This window comes from Phymastichus coffea, unplaced genomic scaffold (genome assembly GCF_024137745.1).
Source record: "Phymastichus coffea isolate CEN01 unplaced genomic scaffold, Cenicafe_Pcof_1.1 PCOF00061, whole genome shotgun sequence".
NCBI classification, from domain to species: domain Eukaryota; kingdom Metazoa; phylum Arthropoda; class Insecta; order Hymenoptera; family Eulophidae; genus Phymastichus; species Phymastichus coffea.
Genome location: NW_026706872.1, coordinates 373,797 through 398,865, shown reverse-complemented (window position 1 = coordinate 398,865; position 25,069 = coordinate 373,797). Strand labels below are relative to the sequence as shown.

Genomic DNA, 25,069 nt, shown 5'->3' with positions numbered 1-25,069 from the left:
GTGTCATTTACGTGAGTGAACGAAGATTATTTGCGATTGGCTCATTCGACTGATCCTTCTTCAACTTTTCAAATGTGTGTGTGTGTGTGTATACGAAGCCAGCTGATGGATTTAAGTCAGTCGCATTTCGTATCCCGCTAGTGTACGAAACTGCGGAAAGTAGCTCACTACGGCAATTCCAAAAAATCTTTCAGCAACGCGTAATCGCGGCCATTCGATTCATTGTAAAAAGAAGCGGACGCACGTAATATGAAATTTATCGTGCTATATCGTGCTGAATAAATTACCAAAGCGAGGCGCGCGCGTAAACGCGAGGCGATGAAATTACGAGTATAGGAAAAGCGTATACGCGGAGCTGCACGTGCACATAAATAACTCGCGCGTCCGAGGACAAAAAAAATATAGCATCTGCGAAAAATTTTCGTTACTTTTTACGCGAAGCCATTATATTTGTCGTGGGCGCTATGGCCAAGCTCATCCTTTTATCGTCGCGCTAACCTTTGACGTATACGTGGCTGTATGGATTTTAATACAGTGCTATTGGCCAGCTGGAGGAGCTTCAGAAATGTCTCCACGAATTATTCGTTTGGTTGAAATCTACATTTCCCTCGTAGCTTTCATTAGCGAGCCTATGTGTGCAATGTGTATGCAGGTAGCACGCTTGAAAATAATAGCTGGCACAGTACGCGAAATTAACTCGGGTGTAGTTGAACGGGCAGCATTATAAGCTGAAACCATGGCGAATCCGTCAGGCGGCCGGCCACCGCGCCGGGGGCATGACAGTGTACAGTGTGGCGCGGCAGCAGCAGCAGCAGCAGTAGCAGCAGCATCGGCGTAAACGCCAGGGCGTCGCCTAATTTCAACGTCAAACTTAATCCCGCTAGCCACTGCACTAATGACGGATCGGCGCTGGTGGCGCGCGCGCGAGCGCAAATCACCAAACTCGACCGCTTGGCCGTTTCTCTTTGTGACGGCTACGCTGCCTAGCTAACATTCGTATTCTAGTTCTCTCAATCAGACGTCCGTAGGCGCGCGCGCGCTTCGACAAAATCCATGGGTAACTGCTCAATTAACTAATTGGCCTGTGTCTACCGACGGCAGCGCAACCTAACTATGCTGCTGTTGCCTCTGCGCAGTTTCAACTTCGTCACCCAAGCCAATTTTCCTCTCTCTCTCTCTCTCTCTCTCTCGCTCTGTCGCGCGAGCGAACGAGGCTTTTTCCTTGGATGCCAATGAACGATCGTTGCTGCCGCTCGTTCTCGAGATCTTCATTCTGTTGCTATGTTTGCAAATTGCCGATTGAGTAATGGCGCACACATGGACGGCCACGAAAAAACTTGATTGTTTCTCTGATCAGTTAAAATGCTTCATTCAAGCGTTCGTTGTAATGAATTGTTTCATTTTTATTAGATATCAATATCTAAACGCATGTTTACATATTTACATTGTAATGTTGTACAAGCTTCAAAAGTAGATTCATTATTTTTATTCCCCATTTACTGTTCAGCCCGATTGCAGACATTTAAAGAGCCAATCTTTTAATTATTTATTCTATCTTATAAAAGTCAAGATCATGGAAGCTGGAGTATAATTTTTCAGTGGTAAGCGTTTCGTGCGCTTTCCTAAAATTTTTTAAATAGTTCTTCGCAAATGTTATTTTCTTGGATAAAATAAGTCACGGCTCATTTTCGTTTCAAATAGGTTTTTAAATAAGACTGACTCCATTAAAGGAAATGAGCCTTCGAACAACTATTATGGTCAAATCCAAAACTTTTTAAATTTAGGATTGAAAAACAGCTGGATATGATTATAAATTAAGTTTGAAAAAACCGAAAAATAAATTAGCAAAGACAAAATTTCAGAATCCGACGTGAGGTAATAAAAACAAGGCCCTTAAAATTTGCTTATTCGAAAAATGTTATATACGATGTATTATGTAAAAAGGAATTAATCAGTGTTTTTCTTCGGTACTTATTCGTGGGTTAATAGATTTCGTATTCTTAAATAATACTTGCATTCATTAAAATACATTGTGGAGTTAAATATACGTTGAACGAATAACGTGTGGATGTTTAAAGAACACGAGAGCATCGGTGTCCTAATTTTCAACACGCACACGGTACAGAATGTGGAAAAAATTGAAAATTGGAAAGGCTGTTATAAATACAGGTTGAGCGGTACTACTTGGATTTTTATTCGTCGATACGCTCGCACTATTATAATAAGTCAAAACCAGTCAATTAGCGCGCTTGCAACGTCGTCCTAAGCAAACAACGGCGCGGGTGTTTGAACGTCGGGACTCCTCCTGAGGCAATGCAGCAGCCGAAAAATAAAGTGACGGAGACGCGCACACGAACGGAGTACAAAGAGTGAAAGAGACGCGAACGAAGATAAAGGCAGCGCGAAAGAAATCTCTTCTGCGCTGTGTATACGTTGCAACAGAGGGTCTCGTAGAGGTGCGCGTAGAGAAAGAATGAAGTCGCACGATGAGAGAAACGAGGATGCGCGGAAAAGAGACTGCGACGCACGTAATGAGACGTATACGCGGGAATGAAGTAGCGTGAAAAAAAGTTGAAGTGAGAAAACAGTACAACATCAGAGTCGAGTATGTGGAGCTGACAAGCTTAGGGGAGAGGCCATTGTAAGATTAAAATTTTCGCGACAGAAATGCCATAAAAAATGTTTTGGAACGAAAAAAATACGTTTATTCAACAAGGAGAAACGGGAACGAAGAAGAAAAGTGAGGCAAAGAAACAGAGTTGAGGCGCGAAGTCGGAAGAAGCTTTGTGCCTCGGTAACGTAAAGAAGACTGCATTCGGTAATTGGCCTCCCTCTTTCGGCGGCGTTTTCTTCTTCTTTCCGCATTTCCCGAAAGCACGTATCTGCACAGAGCAAAGTACATGGCAAGAAGGGCGTGAGATTGTTAAATGTACTCTTCTTCACTCGCACCATTACTCTCTGGGATTTTTTTCCCTTTTGCGTTCATGCAAGTTAAGAGGTTAACGAGGGCTTTTCAAATCTACTTTAACGAAAAGAAGAAGAAAAAGACAACGTCTCGAAGGTTTCCGAAAACCATTTGAGTAAATTATATCCGGGGTAACGTGTTACTGGTCTAGAAATTAATGAGCTGATATGCGGCAAATCTATTCAGTCCCTTTGGATTATGACAATTGGCTTGTCCACGTCTCGGAAGGGAATTTATGACGGGCTTACTGGCTTTAGAGGCTCGGCGCCGCCTATTGTCTCGCTCACACCTGCACGAGCTATAACCACAGACTCCCCGCCGACCTGCCTAATTAGCCCAATTGACTTTTGACTCGATCTTCTACTCCTGTGAGGGTTACTAACCTACTATCGTTTCGCAGTAGTATTCAGAAAATTCAAGTATCGTCATGGAAGGTCAAAACGCGATGGAAGTTGTTGGAAATGACGAGGTTGGAGAGAAGAAAGAAAAGAATAAGCGCAAAAGGATTGTGGATAAATTTCAAACCAAAGCTGCAAGGAAACATCAGAAACGGTTGCGAAAATTAGTAAGGAAGGAATACGCAACGAAGGGGAAGTCAGTCATTAATAGTGTTTTAGCTAGGAGATTGCAAAACGAAAAAATTAAGTTGGTAGCCGAAAATATGATTGAAGAATTGACTGCTTTAAAAATAGGTGAGTTTGGTAAATGCATTGAACTCAACGAATAATTACTCCGTCTACATTGTTTCATAGAGATTTTAAATGCCGTCTTAATATATTTCAGACAACAAGATAAAGCAGCAATGAATTAAACATAGAAATAATGAATTTTTAGCATGTAATAGCCATTGGGTGAAATAATATATATTTTTGTAGCCACAAAAAAATTTATTTACGAATAAATTTTTTTTTCTACAAGTACTGATTACTGCATTGTTTATAGCTCCATTGCACTCATTAATATTTGCGTTTTTCACTGCCCTTATTTAAAAAAATTCATTTTACACATATTATTAAGGATTCACAGGGTAAGAATTGATTAACTAAAGTGCTTTTCAATGCTTGTCAATCACACGCTATTAACTGAAAAATGTGATCAGAAGTTGGATTTTATTTGAACGCATGAAGAAATGACTAAATTAATGTAACCTAATATTGAATTTATACAGTTAGCAAACACAGGTACAACAGGTAGTAAGATCCATCCAGACGCAAACCCTTCATCTTTGCAATTCCAAACTTCGGTCCCGGTGATATTGCGTTACGATGAAGTTTCCATCGAGTTTCCATACGTCGATTAGACTATATAGCGTAGCAGCCATCCGATCGAATAACCTGTTCTAATTATAAACAACAAATCGAATTACACTAGAACAATTCAAGTGGTAGATTTGAACAATTGTCGAGCGCTGCTGTGTGCTATAGTGTAATAATAGCTCCGCCGAATGATTTAAATAACGGTATATGCAATATTTGAAGAGGCAGCGATAGACACGCTGACAAGTCGGCAGCTATCCGAGAAAACAAACATTTTCATAACGGACGAGTTGCCACAGTTGAGAAAGCATTACTACGCTCTTTCGTCATAATATATATTCGCTCACTCTTCGTGCAGTGATGGCTTGGCCGGGGGGACAAGCTGAATGTACCACGGGCCAAACTAAACGGTCGAGAGAGAAAGAGCGATCAGCTTGACCGTCAGGCTGTGGTATCAGTCGTCGTCGCCGTCGCCGTCGTCGCCGTCGTCGTCGCCCGCCAGGTGCCAAAAGTCTCTCACATATCTCTCGCGGCCGGTGTGCTCATTTGTAAGCGTCGCTCTTTTACGTGAACATCGTATATGCAGTATGTGCATTGCTCATGCGTCACATGTCGCCCGGGCTGTGAATGGACGTCTCGAATTACGTTAATTTTAAGCTCTAACCGAATCATTTCCTTATTTTGCCTTGCTCTGATGTTCTAAAAATCGTCAATATGAACATTTATTCTTATTGAGCATTGAACAATTTTAATTCGTCGTTCCTTATTAATCGACAGAGGAATGCACGCATTTGAGAGTGTTTTCTCCAAAAATATCAATCTACCGTATTCTGTCAGACTAACTTAACAGGACTAAATTAAAAGATTTATAATAATTTGAATAACTGATGCAGAAAACAAACAAAAAACAATCTACTTTCCAACGATTGTGAGTGTAATTTCAGGCTTTCCAAAGATATATGTATGTATTTTGATTAGAAAAGAAAGAGAAAAAAGAAAAAAAACAGGTGAATTAGAAATAATCTGGATATTTTGAAAAATCGTAAGATCATAAATTGTTGGTCATTAATCCCGCGGCGTAGAGACGCGGCCAACTATCGCGGCTACACCGCGACCGTAATACGTGCATAATATATGAGTCTCCCGTGAAGCATGAGCGAGCCCATTGCGCAACGCTGATTAGCGAGCATGCACGTACATACGTGTGTGCGTGTGCAGTGCAGTAGAGATGAGTCATTCATTAATTATATCTAGATTTTTTCGTTATTTTGCCGTGCGCGCGAAAACGAATCCCGATTCATTGAGCTATATTCGTCGTTCTTGCCGCCTCGCATCCATCTACGGCGACAGTGTTCCATTAGACACAAGTTATATATCAACACGCCCGTGTTCGTTAATATTTATGACGTCGTTGAGTGGGTATTAAAGACACTTTTCCATGCATCGCTACGCTAAGCGAGCCCCGGGAATCCCATTTGCTTTTTCATTTTCTATTGTTAAACTCGTTTATGTCGACAGCTTCTCAAATATTATCTGGGTTTGATGTATTCCGTTCGTTCGTAAAAACAAAACAAAAATTAGAAAAAGAACTATGGTTATTTGTCAACCACCTATTCAATCGCGATGTTTACCTTTGCTGTGCAAACCGGTTCGGTGAATTTCGCTGTGATTTGACTAAGAGGAAATTCCGCACGTGGCTCCAAAAATCGATTTTGGAAAATGCAAATTTCAAACTGGTATGCTTATTGGATTGTCTCAATTGAGTCGCCAAGTCATTAAAAAGTAAAGTTTAATTTGGAAATTTCAACTGAAAACTGATGTCATTGTATAGTTCAGCTTTAACATGTAATACTGAAATCCTGTATTTATATAAGCTTCATTTACGAAAGGAATACTTTTTCCAATATTTAACTCGGCTTCAGACAGGATTTACGAACGAGAAAACTCAATTGATAAATTAATGACGAACTTTTGTCAATAAATCAATCTCGTGGTGAATATACTTGAAATAGACTTGCATTGATTAGATAATGATTTGGTCGACGTGCACGGGGGATAATTATATCGTTTGGGACGCTTGTAATGCTTTCGGTAAAATAGACGTGTCCTAAAAACAGTACTAGACTATATGAGATGAAGAAGAAAATAAACTATATGGTTTTGGTAACGATATCAAATGGTTGATATTGGTTTTGCACACAGACTGGTCGCATGATTATAGGCCGAACCGATCACAGTAAACCAGGCTCCCGTACAGAGCAGTTGCGAATCGATCGAAATCCAGAAAGATAGATAGCAGGTCGGTACGCGGGGGCGGCGGCCCTATGCGGCAGATCCGCACATACCAGCACACACACACTCACAGCACAGACTTGGCCGGCTGCAGTGCATCGGCGTGACTGCGAGAAAAGTGCAGCCGACGGTGGTGGCGGCGGTGGAGGCGGTCCTCCTTCCTCTCTCACTCGGCGGCACATAGAATATAGAAGAGAGAGAGAGAGAGAGAGAGAGAGAGAGAGAGAACCAGGGACCGCGAGTCGGCGCTTGCGCAGTTTGCTTGACCGGCGCGCCGCCGCGGCCGTCGCCACTAGCTCGGGCATGGAGCGCAGTGTCGCGTCGAAGCTCTCGCCGAACGCGTCGTCGTGCAGCTCCGTGTCGTACTCGAGAATAGAGCAGGAAAAAACAACAAATCATTTTAACAAAGCTCCCTTGCAAAAAAATTTCAAATCGAAAAGAATTGCCTCAGTTATACGTACACCAACACGAAAATCGAAAAAATCTCGCGCCAGGCAGCCCACAACTAAGCGAGCTCGAGTGCAGTAGTTGGTAGAAAAAAAGTGCGCGGTTTCTTATCAGCTGACAAGTGTGACAACAGCCCCGGAGAGTCCCTCCTTTGTTTTCGTCTGTGCGAGAAAAAAAGATCAATCAAAATAATCAGTGAGATTTAGTGCGCAGGTGTTGCTGATCTACGATAATAATAATAAAAATAATACTCGTGCCGGCTTTATTTGAGCGGGGGAGAGGTAAAGACTCCACCGACTACGTCGAGTGCAAAAGAGTGCCGGTAAAGCGCGCGCGGGTGGACAGATAGAGAGGGGAAAGCAAAGAGAGCGACTAAAGGAGACGAGCTGAGCAAGATTTTAGCCGACGACGACGTGCTGCTGCTGCTGCTGAGCGAAGAGATGGAGGCGCAGAGCCAAGAGATCGTGGCGAGTGGCTCGCCGGCTGAGGTGCCCAACGATCCAGGGTACGAGCACAACGAGGAACCGACAGCTACTTTTTCGCTCACTACTGCGGCGATTAACCAGCTGACACAACTTGAATGTGCAGAATGAACGCAGCGAGAAAGAGAGATTGTGTATGTGCTTGTGTGTGTGTGTGTGTGTGTGCAGCCGTCGCGAGAGAAACTCACGTGGTCGATAAGCGGGCGGGTTGCGCGCGCGTCACATCACTGCAGCCGTCGGAGGTGGGGATTCGCATGTATTCGTTGCCTTGCTCACTCTCTCCCTCTCTCTCTCTCTCTCTCTCTCCCTCTCTCTCGCCGACACCGCTAAATTACGATGCGCCTCGCGAACGCACGTGGTTATGTCTCGTGACACAACTCACAATATGTCTTATTTCCTTCCTATCATCTTTCCCAAAACTGTTCTTCTGCGTTTGTTTGTTTTTTTTCTCGTTCGACCCACGCAATGTCGTGGGCGATCGGTTGTACATACATACAGAGCGATGACGATAATCAACGTTCGTGAAATTCCGATGCAGAACGTGAAATTCGACTATTATAGTGGATAGATCGATAAGACGCCGGATTTCCATAACGAAAAGCAACGGCGGTAGTCGCGGAAGAGGCGCGCCTAGTTTGCAGTGTGTATGTAGGCACGAGAGAGCAGCCGCGCTTTGCGAAAATCGATGTGCAGAGGGCGCCGACCACGTGACGACTCTCTCTCTCTCTCTCTCTCTCTCTCTCAGCCGGCCCAGTTTGTTTTTGATGCTCTCTCACTCGTCGGCGCTCGATAAAACTTTATTGCGAATTATATTCGAGTGTCGTTCATTTGGAAAAAAGTTCTTCGTTTTCGTTTTTAATGGGTCATTTGGAATAGGATAAAAGTTGGGCAATAATGCGTTTAAAAACTCGTTAAATAGTCAAGGCGACTGGGCTATAACTGAGCGAGTTGGCTGAGATTTAAGACGGGTATTAAATGAACGTGCCACTGTTACGCTGTTATTCTTCGCAGAATTGAAGTCGGATGCGCGCGCGAGTGAAAAAGGGATGGGCTTCGTGATTATTATCCGTGTGGGTATACAGTAGTGGTGGAGAGGCTGGTTGATCGGCGCAGGCAGTGACACACAGCTGCACCTGCACGGGGGCCACTGTTTATAAGGCCGCTGACCCCTGCAAACCACATTCGTCGACTCTCAAGCTCATCTCTCCTCGTTACATGCTCACCGTCGACGTCTTCTTTCTTTTCCAGGAAAATGTTCATCGGGGGATTGTCTTGGCAGACTAGTCCAGGTCAGTTGCATGTAAACTTTTTTCCTCTGTATATTACATATTTTCCAGGATCTTGCGAGCTTCATTACGAGAACTGTCGAACTGTAATATAACAAATGGTCATATCAATGATGGTGTTAAGAAGTTACCCATGTTATTCAACTTGCTCTCTGTGATTTATTAACACTACGCGTTACAAAAGCTATCGTGAAAGGAAGATCTTTCAGTTCCTAGCCACTTACTTTCTATCAATTGCTTTCAATGCTATCTTGTATATCTACGAAATAATCGTAGAAATACTCAATAAACGTAAAATGATACTTCCATCGCAATTACGTTAATCGGTACAGACGTATCTATCAAATTTTGCAGTTATACAGATGTATAGGCATTCGAAAGGTATTGCACTCTCTGCCCGTTTATTTTCACATTATTCATAATTACATTTGGAAAAAAAGGATTGTACCTTTTGCACATTCTCATTATTTGCGTCGACACAGTAATCGACTAAGTAGTACGAGCGGGGGTTATTTGAGCTTCTAGTGTGGCTGCGAGTTCACGCATTGCATTAAGGATAGTGAGAAGGAGACTAGAAGCAGACTGATAGCTAAAATTAGGTCATCGCTCAGTGACTGACCTGCAGTATGAAAGCTTAATCGAATTAGTCGGATTAGGGCAAAAAATTATATGACTACAATTTATATCAAATTAAATTAGATCCCGTAGTTTCCAAATAAACAATTTATAAAAGTATAAGTTTCGGTATAGAAAGCTGTTTTCTTCTTGTGTATTATAATAAAAATGTAGTTCTGAAGATGATTCAGATCGCAATTCAGGTCGATATCTACATTCAACCATGATGTTTCGCTATAAAATGCATATGAACTTTTTTTTTAACTTTGCTAAATAACACCTGTATAGCAATAGTAACCGGCGTAATAAAACTTTGTTCTATATCAATTATTGGTGGCCCTGAAAAGGACCGATTTTTGACTACAACTTTTGAATCTCAATTCAAAATTTTTTGTGAACGACGAAATGCGTCATGTCGAAGTCCTCGCACATGACTTCGACTTCCAGATTTTTGGAAAGGACCTTCACATCCACCTGTAGCATCCTTAGATGACGAGCCTCGAGAAGCCTTATATCTTCGTTCTTCCTCTAAATTTCTTTTTCCTGCTACTTTTTGGGTCAAACAACGTAGAGGAATACATCTTCTTTCCCTTCTAGAACATCCTGTGGGGATGGCCACTGAGGTCATCGTGTCCAAAAAATGATTTATAGCGCAAATAATTTGATTTATTTATATTAGTCAGATATTACCGGTTGATAACTCTGGATCGATAGACTTGTGATCTCTGGAAAGGGAAGGCAAAATGAAAATTAATTAATTGAATGTACAGTTAGGCAGTCAGCTAAATGGATCAAGCGACAATTACTGTAGAACTGGTGTTTCTCATCTGCTTAGATACTTAGAAAGACGATTAGAGATATAGATTTTTTGGTGAAGTGTTGATGGGATCATGTGTGATCGCTAAGGTTTAATAGTTGACCTAACTTTAATCTCATAAACATCTTAATGAAGAAAGTGAAATTTAAAATAAAGATATTTACATTGTTTAATGTGACTTTGCGGCACGTTGTTTAAAATTACAATATAACAACAAACAATTACTTGAAGCACGATATAATTATCGTGCAAATAAGTGAAATATGAAATTATTTCCAAGAGATGTTGTATTATAGTGACCTCAAAGTTATTTAAATGCTGTAACGTTAATTTGGGAAAATATATTTATCTCATTCTTTAAAATCAGACTTTGTTTTAAAGAAATCGTCATCAATATTGAGCAATCTCTCACTTTTAGTAAACTAATTCAATTGTCATCTCAAACTAAATAACTAAATCAATTTTACAATCACTAAAACTATATCTATATAATCGCCACTACTATTTATTTCACCAAATAATTGATATCTAAGTAAATTTTTTCAAACTATTTAATGGAACCTGGAAAAGGTACTAATACTATTTTCTTCCGCTTGTCCCTTTAGCATCTGACCACCTATCTAATTATCTTTTATGGTATTAAAGTACTTCACCTCAAAGGATCACTGACCTATCATCTAACAATAATCTGATCCTTTCTACAGTTTAATTATTAGTTTCTAGATTTTAAATCAACATACATTGAAGAGTTATTCTTAAACTTAATTTGAGTTGTAGAATCAATTATTTAACAATGTTATCTTTTTTCAATTTATATAAATTTTGAAAACATAACTATTCCTGTAAGTGTTAAAAATGCATCGAAAAGTAAAAAAGCCAAACAAGTTACAATCCGAAAACTTCACTGCAAAATTGTAACAAATTTACATGATCGTGACGCAGAAAACAAGCGTAACGAAAAAAAAACCAAGAAAAATAAAGTGTCGTCGCGTCAGACATACACGCGACTCAGTCGAGCAGTGACTTCCGGCTTTGCTCTCTGTACACACGTACATACGTACACATGTACACATATATACTCATTCTTATTTTTTCTTGCCTCGTTTTTGTCGCGTAGCGCCTGTATCACGCTGAAGGTAGTCCTAGAGCTCGTGCAGCACGAAAGTGTACTGATGCTGCTGCTGCTGCGGCTCTCCATTCCGAGATGGGAGCATGCATAATTCATGCCAGCTGTGTGTATGTGTGCGAAAACGAGCTTCACCGAAGTGAGACCTTTTTTCACGGAAAAAAAAGATAGCAGAAAAAGAAAAAGAAAGAAAATCGACAACTTAAGGAGAAGAGAAAAAGGAAAAATTGTGAATGGTGAAAACAATTCTAATTGTGTGTACGAGAACGTCATTCGGTGGTTTGGAATTTTGACAAAATCGATATAACTTTATGAGATCAGAGTAATACACATGTGATTGAATTGCTCGCGTAATCTGGTCACTTGCTTGTTCACGTAAGTATGGGAGAAAGAGTTTCTTCTGCTTTATACTACACCTCCATTTCAAAGATCAGTGACATCTTATATTTGCTTTAATACTTAAAGCTTCCTTTCCACACGTTTCATGATTGTATATAAATATATAACTAACAAGTTTCGTTTAGTTTCATTAACAAGTTTCCCTATATCTTTACACACTTTTCCAACAAGAGTAGCATAACAGTTGTTGTCAGCGAAGGAAATAATCTTTCTCGATGAATTATTCGCATTTCTTTACACATAGCGTCAATAATAACCAAAATTTTCAATCATGACGAATTTCTATACATGTATGCGCGGAAAATTATATATATGCGAAACAGCCATAAAATTATCTTTATTTAAACGAGGCTACGGCCTGAAAAAAAAGAAGTCTTCTAATTAAAGTCCCTTTGTATACGAAAGAAGAAAGGAGGCTATAGAGTGTATACATAAGTGTAAGGAGGCCAGCAGCGAGTCTCTTGCAAGATGCATATCACGTGATCGATTGACATATCGGAAGACGATGACGACGAAGAAGCACCCTTTGCGCACGAATCTGGGCCTACGGAGTACACATACGTACGTACACCTATATACATGTACGTGCAGTGAGAGAGAGAGAGAGTGAGAGAGAGAGAGAGAGGCCAGAAATAGTCCAGTATGCGGGGTATAGGAAGCGCGCTTGCCGAGTGGAAACGCGACCTCGTTTAATCTTTAACAATGGTAACGCTCCCTACGTATTTCGATCAGTAGTCGCGCACACATACACACAGCCATTCACGAAGATCGATTTCCTTATAGACTCCCTCTCACGTAGCACGTATACATCAGCGCATGTCGTACATACGGGTAATTACAGGAGTGCCAAAAAATCAAAGATTTATGTAAAAAGCGTCCAGCTATGGATAACCTGCAACTTGTATATTGATTTTGCAAGCTTTCAATTTCATTTGGCTTTTATCTGCCGCGCGCGCGCCTCCACTCTAGCATTCATTAAACGCTTCAATTAAATATACCGCTAGCGCTGGATGCATCGATTTTTTTTCCTTTCCACACACCACTAAACTTCATTTCAACTTCATACCACGATAGAAAGGGGAAACAAGGGAAAGCAATTCTCGTTCGTCGAATCGCAACGATAAAATAGAAAAGAGTAGCCGCAGTATTGGTTTTTTGGAATCAGATCTACCGAAAGCGGTAGCGCGTTATGCACAAAGTGCCACGATCAATTTGTTCTCACCGTCTAAGCGGAAAAAAAACAAGTTTTTCGCTACGGAAATATAATTGAAGTAACAGTAGTAGGAGAATAGAGTAGTAACACTATTACTAGTAGTAGTAGAAGAAGCTGCTTTTGCGTTATAGCGAGGACACAAGCTACTATTACTGCTGCTCGTGTCTCGATGACGCGTATAAATCTACTAAGGATTTCATCGCGGCGGTGCATTTCAGTTGTTCGCACCTTTCGCAATTCAAGCACATACGTATATCGATTTATCGCATGTGCATGTTATACTTGAACGACAGAAGATTAATATAAAATCACACATACGAATTATAAGCCGTGCTAGTGCGCGCGCGCGAGAGAGAGAGAGAGAGAGAGAGAGAGAGAGAGAGAGAGAGAGCACCAATTATTGCGGCGACGACGTAGAAATGGAACTAAGCGGAGACAATGCGAGACGAGCAACAATGAAGCGACGACGTACGAGAGTGACTTATGTAACGATGGCAAATAAACCCTAATGAGTCGACGCTTATATACCGTCGTACATACTCTTCATCTGTTATTTTTTCCAAGGGACTCAAGCCCTCGTGCATGTGTCGTTTGACGATGCTGCGGTAGTGTGCAAAGAAAAACAAACAACAATAGTGTACATATAGATGCTAATTTCCTAATTGATCGGGAGGTGTTCACCGAGAACGACTGTTTGTTGCAATGAATTTGTACAATAACTAGATTTCAATTTTTTCGTTGTCGACAATAAAAAAAATGAGAATCTCGTTAATGTAATTTTTCTTTTTTTTTTCCTCGAATGCCACGTATTCGAGTTTACACAATAAAATCTAATAAGATAGAAACTACCGTGCAATTTTTCATTGTATAAATCCGTCGAGGAAAATTAAGCAAATGCACGTATTATTGTATAATAATGTCTCGTAAAAGTACAGTCGTCGAGATTGACTACTGCACGATTTCGAATAAAATGACGAAACTTCATCAACGGATTTGTTAATTAATATTTAAAATTGCTCGTAATTCGAGTATAATATACAATATACAATTGACAAATTTCACAATTCTCACGCGTCGAGTTGAATTAAATTGAATGAAACATGCGAGTGAGCGACTAGGAAAGTTCGTGGAAAAGAAGGAAAAAACCATCTCTTCACTGTACTCAAAGTGCACAAGTATCAAAATTGCTAAGGAAAAAGCAATAACTGTCATCAGTGGCAGCGAGAGACTTCAAAGAGTATAGAGGCCGCCGCATAGCCATAAAAATATGTCTCGCAACAACCTACACAGCCGAGTGAAAAAGATGACGACTAACTCGGAAAGTGTGTCAGTCTATGGGTATCAACACATAACGCTGTATATACACAGAGTGTGCAACGACGATCGATGCTACGTATGCCGCAGGCAGCAAGTCGCAAGCGAGGAATAACCGTTTGTCTCTCTTTCTCTCCTGTATAAAGCTTTTGTCGAACTAATAATCTAAAAAGCTGTGCGAGTGTGAGTAAGTGTATGTAAGACGACAATGTCCAAGGCCAAAGAGCCGGCTTGGCGGCTATTCAAGCACGATGAGATCGGTTAGCTAAGCGCAACCTAAATTTTCGCTATATGTGTTACTCGCACGGCGCGTCTCTCGATGTGCCACACTGAATCTAGTTTTTCTCATTTGTTATGTCTGCACGCAGCTCGTTAGATTCCGAGACGAGCTCAGGTAGATGAGCGATGATAAAGCTGCGAATGATTTTGTGTCTTGGATATCCGATCGTCGGGGCATTAACGTGCTACTTACGAGCGCGATAAATAATCTGCCAGCCTTGCTGACTTGATAAATTAACCAAAGATTATTACTGCTTTAAGTTATCGTCGACGACGGCGACAAAACCGCGGCTATGAATGAATCATTGAGACTGTGAACCACATCACCGGATATAGTTCTTGTATTCGAGTAGACAGTAACGCGCGCTGAATGTATTGATGCCGATTGAACGATTGGACCCGCTGAATGTATTGATGCCGATTGAACGATTGAATCGCCCAAAGAAAATTTGGAATTTTCGAAGTCACAAGATTGAAAGTTCAAAAATTATATCGCATAATTCTGGAAAATTTTGAAAATATTTTTATTTGATTTTAAGACATTTTTATTCTTAGGTAAATTTTAGTAAAGAATATAGTTTTCGAGAATACAATTCTAATGAGGTATGAAACATGAATTTTCTTTTTCGTAAACTACATTCAAATTTTCCTGAGAATAGAAATATCTCAAAATCAAATAGAAAATATTCTTAAATTTTTTCAAAAAAATGTTTGAATTTGCAATCTTGTGACTTCGAAAATTCAAAAATTTCTTCAGATGATTCTAAAAAAATTCTGATATATTCCTTGAATTATTATAAGATATTTTTGCTCTTAGAACATTTTGAGAAGTGTCCATAGTTTAACAAAAAAAATTTTATTATGAAACTTTTAACTAACACTAATAAAAAGAGCACCCTTGCAAACGTAAAGAATAGTGGTTCCTGAATTTATATAAACAATTATAATCTCAAAAGTTATGAAATTAATTAAATTAGTAATTCGATTCGTTAAAATTATAAAGAATCTGTAGATGTAATAAACACAACTAACAAAAGATCTTACCATCTAGACGCTATAATTTACGTAAAAAACAATGTGTCATGTTCAGAAAACTATGACCCTTTTTCACTCACTTTTCACCTTTTAGCATCTCAGTATACTCGTAAATACCCTCGGGATTCAAATTTGTTACTCGTTGTTTGTCTGTGACACGAGAACGTAAAGTTCAGAATATGCTCGCTCACTCGTTATTTGAAAAAATGTTCAACAACCGGACACAATGTAAATTAACAAATTTTTATTTTTTAACTACTTGATAAATAATTATTTAATATCCCGTCTCTAAATGATTGTTGTATTTATTTATCGTTTGCGTGTATTTGCAGTCTTAACAAGGATGATTAATTACATCATCGAAACGTTGGTAATAACTAAATAATAAATGTTTGGAAGTATCTTCAGAATTTGAATTTTTTCGATAAATTTTTAAACTTAATGTAGAATATTTTCAAAGACTGAGTAGATTATGTATATAATTCAAGGTTGGTATATTGAAGATTCAATAAATGTAATGTACAATGAAATACTAAAACGTACTGGTGTAACAAAACTTTGTTCAATATTAATAAATGATGGCCCTGAAAAACCTCGATTTGTACAACTTTTGAACCTAAATTTAAAGTTTATCGGAAGCAACGAGACGCGTTACATCGAAGTCCTCGTAAATGATTTCGATTTCTGCCAATTGGACCTCCGTATCTAACTGTGGCATTCCTAGTTGAGCCTCAGAAATCCTTCTGTTTCTATTGGCCTCCGAGTTACTAGATCTTGCCACTTTTCAGAATAAGCGACGTAGGTGCCAAATATACCGTTAAAGCCATTGCGGCCGAAGAATGACTCGTAACGCAAATAATTTTACTTATGTAAGCTAGTTATAAGTTAGTCCGCTCCGTGCTGATAGGTTAGCGATATCATGATGGGGAGTTGTAAGTTTTTCCAATGAGAACTAAGGTGGTAGAACGAGTATTCAGGTTTGGACAGCCAATAGTATTCACGCGTCATCGCTGTTTACAGTTGGGTACTCTAAAGCTGTGTATATGAAACAGTAGTTAATTTAAAAAATGTACGATATCTTACATTTATTATAGAACTTATTGTTCAGAGATAAGCATTTCATTATTTTTCTAATATGTAAAATAATGTTGATACCGTTTGACATATTCATTAATTTTCTTAGTAAATCAAGAACTGTATGAATGTTTGTAGAAATAGGAGTAAAGGTTCGATTGTGGACACCTATTTCTTTTTGACTCATAACTTTTCACCAAGTGCATATTTTTTTGGACATATAGGTATCTATGAAAAGCTAGAAATCTAAACTACCAACGAAGGAACAAAATCGATTCCATCAAATAAAATAATTTTTTTTTGTTAATTTTGTGGTCATTTTATGCCAAAATCTATTTTGGTTCGTTGTGGGCACTTTTGCAAAATCTAATAAAAATAGGAAAATATAAAAAAAAATCACAAAATATATAGAAAATATGAAAATTTATTTTAGAATATAACTATTTTAGAACACCATTTTAAAAATTTGTGAAAACGCGTGTCCACAACCGAACTAATTTCGGAGTTTACAATCGAATTCGCCTGCCATCTTGAGAAGTGATGTAAAAAATTATTGGTGTCAACATATTGATTGCAATCGATATTACATTACATAGTAGAAATAAATCCTACTGAATAAATATGCATTACACTCACCTTCATTGATTTACTTAGATTTATAATACTTGTTAAAAAAGATTAAATAAATTTTTGTGATTTTTTTTAAGCACAGAAAAATTAATATGCTCACAGCACAAAGTAGACGAGTTTGTTCGTTTTGATATTTGGTATAAAAAACGTGCTTCCATAGTACATTAATAACATTTGTCAAACCTCATCTACTTTCTGTCAACAGGAACGCAGGGGTGTCACAATCAAACCATGCCCACAACCGAAACTCTTACCCTATTATTTTCACGAAATTGAATTCAAGAATGTAGCAAAATAGTTATTTACGGATAAAAATTTTAATATTTTTGAATATTTTAAATAAAATCATCAAAGAGGAATATCGGTTTTATAGTTTTTCAGAACAATTTAAATAACATATTTAATTTTTCTTTTTATATACTTGTCCGGTTGGTTGTAGCGAATATCATAACGTTTAAATCATTTAATGTATTTTCGCGATCTTATTTCATTTTTTTTAAATTGAATAAAATGACGTTAACCTCTTTTGACCGGCACCATGAACGCAGAAATAAAAAAAGTATGATTGTATAAATGACATATCTTGATTATGTAATATAATATAATAAAACATCATATAATAATGTATAATATAAAAAATATATATATTATATAATAAATATAATAAACACATATAATATAAACAATACGACATAACATAATAAAACAAAATTATACGACATAAACTTAAAATATTATAGGTGAAATGAATAATAGATCCGTGATAAAAAATGTACTAATGATTTTTTTAAATACTTCATTGTTACGCATATTATTTTTCTAATAATTAATGTTAATTTTTTCTATTCAGTTGAAAAAACACTGTTAATGAGTTGGCAGTTAGCTTCTTTGTAAATAAAATCAATTTCTAATTTTTTCTCACAGAGATAATTTTTCTATTCATAGTCTATTTACGAATTTAATTTCATAGAATTTTTTTTATTAATTTATTTTGAATCATTTTTTACGTGATTTTTTATCAGTATTATTCTGTATTATTCTTTATTCTTTTCCTAATCTTATTGCATTCTATTCTATTCCATCTATAAACGAGAATAGATGGTTATTTATGTGGATCGATTTGTTAATTGTTTTATTGAGGAAAAATTCGATTAAAAAATGAGTTATTGATATTCCAGTAGTTTGATCTTTTTAGTGACAGCTAAGAGGATTAACCCTTAGTGTCCGTCTGAACACTGGGTTCCATGCTATGCAGGATCCTTCCACAGTCAGCCTGTTCTTGTCGGCGCTCTAAAAGAGTCAATTAAGAAATCTGCAGATAAATAACTATTTCATTATCTAATTTTTTCTAAACTTAGTACAAAGCAATCACTTATCTAATCAGTAAGACGACAAAACTCAAAAACGGGGTTAAATGTTTGTTTGCTTGCCTGAACTTGCTACTCCTTCTAAAAACTATACTGTAGACTACTTTCCCCCTGAAATATCTCTCCGCCGCATCCAAACATCATCCCTCGGTTAATTTTTAGTCGGAAAACCTTATACACAGCCTAGCTCTCTTATAAGCATCCATCTTCGTTGATACATGTTCGGGAAAGAGGTTCCGTCTCGTCTGACTTCCCACCCTCAATTCGCTCGGGCATAAACTCCACACGAGACAAGAATCTACTTTTCCGCATTTGTATCGTAATGTATTACAGTTAGTTCGATAGATAACAATGCTTACAAATAAAGTCTCTTATGAAGAATACTTTGATTATAGTAATCAACATGGTTGTGTGTACCGTGAGCAAATGCTTTAATCAAAATAAAATATTCCTGATTAGTCACGCTACTTACCTGAATGTCATCTTTATGGAATTCGAACAGCTAATTGAAACCGCGGTTTGAACACTAATGGTCAATAGTATATATAACAGCTGTATGCGTGTAAAACTCAGCTCAGTCATGAAATTAACAAGAAATAAGATATACTTTGTTCTAAATGAATATTTCAGAGAGCTTTGAGAAAGCACATCGATAATATAAGTTAAATAATCATATACGTTTTTCTCACTTGTTTTAAAATTGTCTATTTTTGATCTTTACTTAAATTTTGTTCGTTATATACTTAATTTTCCTTTTTTGTTAAATATAAATAAGAAAACACTGTCACCATCTCCAAGGAAGCATTTTACCAGAGAAGTAAGCAAGGTTTTTATCATTTATTCATTCTGTAGTAGAAAAGTCGGCTCTTTTTAATGATCAGGAATAGCTTAACGTTCAACAACATTTGAATAAGAGTTTTATCCATTAGTCTAGAAATAAATCGTACCATAATCATATTGATTTTACAAAACTTATCACTGCAATGAGAAATTGGATTATCAGTTGATCTATTAGTAGGCAGAAGCGAAGGATATTTTTATGGCTTACTTGTAGCAAGCAACACAGACAGAAAAAGAGTAACCAATACGAAAAGGATAATAATTTGCAATGGAATATTTAGCGTATTTTCAATTGGCTTGGTGGTTTCACTGACGTGTACGTCAGTGTGTGCCATATAAGCTGACGCACTCGAATGCGACTGCAAGAGCAGCAGTAGCAGCAGTAGCAGCAGTAGCAGCAAATAGAGAAAGAGAGAGAGAGAGAGAGCGAACTCTTTCTAGCCTATTGCTATTTTTAACCATAATTGCACTCGGTCGTTTTAATGGACGAGCGCGCACGCAGCTCTATCGCAAGTATGCGCGGACACCACAACGATTGAGAAAAAACAACAAGCACGAAAAAGAAGTACAGAGGGATGAGTGGATGCAAGCGCATGCAAGCGAGAATTATCGCTCCGATTAATTCGACATTCGACTATATGTCGACAACTCGAGCTTGAGAAAAAAGGGTACGCGCGTGGAAGATTGACACTTGAAAATAAAGGAATTGAATCGATTGAAAACGAACAAGAGAGTTTTAGAATTTCTCGTTTGGAGTGAAACTGACCGCTGAGGAGATGATTGTTGCGAAAAGTCAGGGCTGGGATAGCACGAAGCAGCGCTGCCGCGCGGCACAGTGTGGCGACTATACGATCAAGCGGCATTTATGCATCTGAACGCATTTACATGTTATACATTATTCACCAAGAGCACATCGCTGGGAAATCATTATTGGCCCGAGCCATATCCTCGTCTTGGTTAACCGTTAAAACCTTGGCTACCGAAGGAAATTTAAATATTCCCGGGCGTACACGCGGCAGCCAGCGGCCTCCTCTCTTTTAATGATATTGCATTTCAATCAGCAAGGAGTATCTTGCCGCACGTTCGAAAACATATGATACGTTATGATGTAATATAAAGGTATTGACATGCGCCACATACAGACAGTGCTCGTCTACACCGTAATTGGGGACATGTTTATTTATGAGTTTGTATGGCGTTTTGGATTTCAATAACAGTGAATGAAAAGCCAATGATAAAGCCAACATTAATGGGTTGAAATATGCCTGTAGCAACTATGTTATGATAATTAGCTAAGCTCTATCAACTAAAAAGTAATGTTGAAAGTAAAATTAATATGATTGCATGCGTACAGTGTTGAAGGAAGAGAGAGAAAAAAATGGCTGTGAAAGGTGCAGCTGCGCGGCATTACTAGAAGAAGAAAAAGAAAGCCCGGGTAATCTAAAAAGTAGGTTAAAGAAAGATGCACTTGATATCGGTCAGCTGACTGCTCGGTGAATCGCGTCTGCCTCCTGTTTGAGCTGCCGCTGTGGGAGCACGCAGCGAGAGCGCGCGGGCGGCTGGCGGTGCTCGCTCGCCTTTGCTCTGCACGGCGACGTCGACGGCGATGAAGGGGACTTTAATTACGCAACTAGGTCGAAAGGGGCGCCTAATTTATTTGCAACGTAGCGTAGGTGCAGCGCTCTCCGAGCGCTTGTTAGCCTCGTGGATATTTGTTAACATAAGCATGCACAAAAACCCAACAGGTCAACGACTCTCTTTCGTTGTACACTCGCATAATTCGCCTTCTTTTCTTTTCTTTCTTTTTTTTTTCTGCGACGATCGCTCGACTTTGAGTCTGTGCGTATTTGCCTGTGCATGTACCTTTCTCACTGCACTTCCTGCTTTTGTTGTTACTGCTAAACTACCGGTTACTAAAAACTACCGTTCTGCCAAGGAAATTTCCTCGTGGGCGCGTTTAGCTTGTCGACAATTTTACTGTTGTTCTTTTCTCTCCGTGGAAAAGGATTATGCCATCTTAAGCGATTGGTCTTTTCGATGTCTTCACTCTGGACTGACGACTTGTGCTCTCACGCTTACAATTAGTAATGCTCTTTCTTGCCAGAACAGACGTACATGTGATATGTGTCTGTATGCTCTACTACCGGTCATATTAGTTTCTACGTGTTTTCAGCTTTTATTACACATAATTCTGGTCTATATTTATGCCCAGCAAATTAATCTTATTGCTGATGTGCAAATGATTTTACTTTGCTAGTGTAAATTAAAGGGATTTATTCAATGTACTTAAATTTGCATTTAAAGTCAGAGTAACGATAAAACGTTAAAAATTTTAGATTTACTTATTTAGATAATTTTAAAAACAATGTCGCGAAAGTATATAAACAGCTTGACTTTGAAGAGAAAAATAACAAACTCGAAAAAATTACTGACTTTTTTTGTCTGGTGTTTTTCGCAACTTCTGCCTTGTAATAAGTCATACAGCTCAAGAATAAAAAGTTTTTAGTGCAATGTTCAAGCACATTAACAGTTTTGCGGACTCTCTCTCTCTCTCTCTCTCTCTCTCCGGCCTTTGAAACTAATACTTCTGAAGAAAAAGTTTCTTAATGCACTTTCTTATTTACTGTTTATCGTGGTGCATGCAGACGCTGTAAGAACGCGCGGAGGCTTTTCCCTCAGTAAACGAGAATTTTGTTCAATTTTGTGCTTATCCTTTTTTATTTTCCCTTTTCTGAAAATTTATTGTCGCGCAGTCTTCCTTCTTTGTTTCCTTCAAATGGAATCATATAATTTTTCTTTCTTCAATTCCCTCTGATTTGATCTGATTTTCTTGCTTTCGTGATGATTCGTTTAATTTTTCTCTACTAATAAATTTTAAATGTATTTCATTTAATTTTAATAATTGTTTTGACATAGTATTTCATTTCAATGACTTTTGGTCATCGTCCACATCAAAATTTATGATTCAAGTCATAGTGGCGGTTCATAGGCACGAAATAGCAGCTGAAGCTGCGGCAACGTCCAACCTTCAATAGAATAAAATGGCGATGCTCGATTTCTTTGAAAGTTATTTATTTGTTGTGTCACTTGTATACGTTTGGTATAAATATTTTTGTGAGTTAAATTACAAGTTGCGATAACTATCTTTCATTCAAAAAACGTTTCCGTCGATCGAGCAGTTGTGAGAAAGTTAGTGTGAATATTTTTGCATAAATTTTTGAAAATATCCATTTTTTAAATAAGGATAGAACGAAAGTCAGTTGTATGTTTAAAAAATCAGTCATGCTGAAGAAAACCGATTATAACGATATCTTTTCAAATTAAAAATGATTACAACTTCAAGTTTAAACCGTCAGTAATATTCGAACATTGCATTAATTTTTGTTAAATATTCTTCATATGTTAAGTCAGAGGTAGAATAAATTGTTGTATTATAAATGTCAGGTGAGCATTGAAAAAGGGTACAAGAGCATAGGGCTGCCCTATAAAAAAGAAAGAGGTTATATAAGAGAAAGAATGAACGTTTAATAGACTGCTATATACAAGTACATATGAGCAGACAAATACCTTATACCAATAGAGGACTATTTTATAATGACAAATGATTAGAGAGTTGCCCTAAAAAGAGGGCCTAACAATACGTATTTGTTTTTATTTATCAGTTTTAGTTGAAAAATATCAACAGTTTGAATATGAGTAATTTTTTGAACAAAAACTAATAAGTAAACACAAATACATAATAATCTTAAATTATCTTATTACTTTTGTATCGAAAGAAAAGTCTTCACGACGTAGAAAAAGAATAAACAAATTAATTTTATTATAAAACATATTTCTTCATAAATAGTAATAATAAAAAAATAATAATAAAAAAATGTTTCATACATAGCAATCTATTAATGTCGCTATTACAGTTATTATAATTATTGTGTAACAACTGTAGGAAATCAATAACAATAGCAGACGAAATACAAAAAATTCATAAAAAAGTCGAGTAAAACTTTCGTTGATTTTCCAATATTTATCAAATTGTTTGTTTTTATTTTCTTCAATTTGTTGCTGCATTCCTTTTAAATTGCCAGAAATAATGTGCTCCAAATAGTAGTGATTCATTGTCCGATCGCCATATATCAGAGTTGATGTTTTTGTATAAGGTATCCTAACCATTCTGCCATCACCCTATAGGATTTAACTTGTGGAGGGGATACGATAACGACACCGGACAGTTAACACAGACAGCATAGAGGAAAGTAAGATTTTTATATTATATATTAATAATAATCAAAGAAATGTACAAATGAGTTAGCAATTCAAACCGCACATGATTTGTTAAAAATAAGCAGAAAGAAGAATATTTGAAAAATAAAAGGGAAAAAACTTACTTATGATATAATATCTGGTATTAAGATCGTTACATTCCATCCATCATTATTAATGTATTAAAAAAAGAGTACTTTGCCCTATACTACCAGTGTTAAGGTGCGAGTTTTTTTTTTATTTCTATTTTACGCCATGAGACGTCCCGCAGCCTAGATGTCAGACTCTAATAGCATAATACCACGGTAGGGCCTCATATTTATCGCGAAACTCCCTACTAGCAACGGCGAGGCAGTCACCATAAAATTTTATTCGAGTTGCTTTATGTTGGAATGTATGTGTGTGACTCAGTCGCGGGAACAAAAATCAATCTGCATTGCGTCTTAAAGAAAATGCGAGAAAACTATAAAATGTAATAAGAGAAGTTTAGCAGCATGATGCGTGTTAACCGCCGTCCTTACAGCGTCGATACTGAAAGAGGTTCGTAAAATCTAATCATGGAAACACTTCCTTTTCAATAGTTAGTCTAGAATAGATGGTCCTTCGATACAGATGTGCCTTTGCTAGTACATTTTAATAAATCTTATAATTAAAATATAATTTATATCTTTACTTATTTGAGCTGTCGTGTTTTTTTTGGAAAAATTAATTTTCAAAGTGCAAATTACAATTTATATTTTAAATGCACGTAGCTTTAAAATTTAGTTGATGGTCATGTGTTCATGACCATTAGGAAAAGTGGGGATACACTTTCCTTTTTACGTACTTCCTCAGGGACGAAGAAGTTCTAGGTTTGGTAAATAATAAATATAGAACTCACCTTTCCATAATTAATTAATTAACCAATCGCTCGATTGCAAAGCAATCAGTATCAATTAAATGTCGAATAATTGTTTGTTTGCATAAATTATATGTAATAAAAATTATAAAACTAATTCTTTTCAGGATTAATACTATAAATTATTTGTTGAATGAAATTCTGGGTACGTGAGCACTACTGATCTGTCGGTTAGATAAAGGTATTTCTTTTTATGGATAAAAATTTTTGAAAAAATCTATTTGTAACAAGTGTACTTTAATTAACTCATCAATCAAAACTTATCCATGTATGCCGTTTGATATTATTATAAAAACAAGAATTGAAGATTAAGCCATTTATTAGATCTCAATCGCTAAAAAATGAGGATATACGTCATACAAATAGGAGCAAATGTATCTTCGCAAATGGCAATTTGAAAAGATTGGATTTTAAAAGCAGTAATATTTGAAGTTTTCGCAGAAAATGAATATATTGGATGTTATGTCTGTTTGAAAA

General features: G+C 37.4%; 1 protein-coding gene across 1 annotated transcript in view; it reads left to right on the top strand.

The window, feature by feature from the left end:
- Nucleotides 1–3,251: 3,251 nt before the first annotated feature.
- LOC131666857 (RNA-binding protein Musashi homolog Rbp6-like) overlaps nt 3,252–25,069 on the top strand; it is a gene marked incomplete at its 3' end in the record, with an annotated part of 389,695 nt that continues 367,877 nt past the window's right edge. Inside the window, exons 1-3 of the mRNA XM_058939856.1 lie at nt 3,252–3,657; nt 3,749–7,465; nt 8,691–8,731. Coding sequence (XP_058795839.1) covers nt 7,401–7,465; nt 8,691–8,731 — 106 coding nt within the window. The remainder of the gene's footprint in view (nt 3,658–3,748; nt 7,466–8,690; nt 8,732–25,069) is intronic.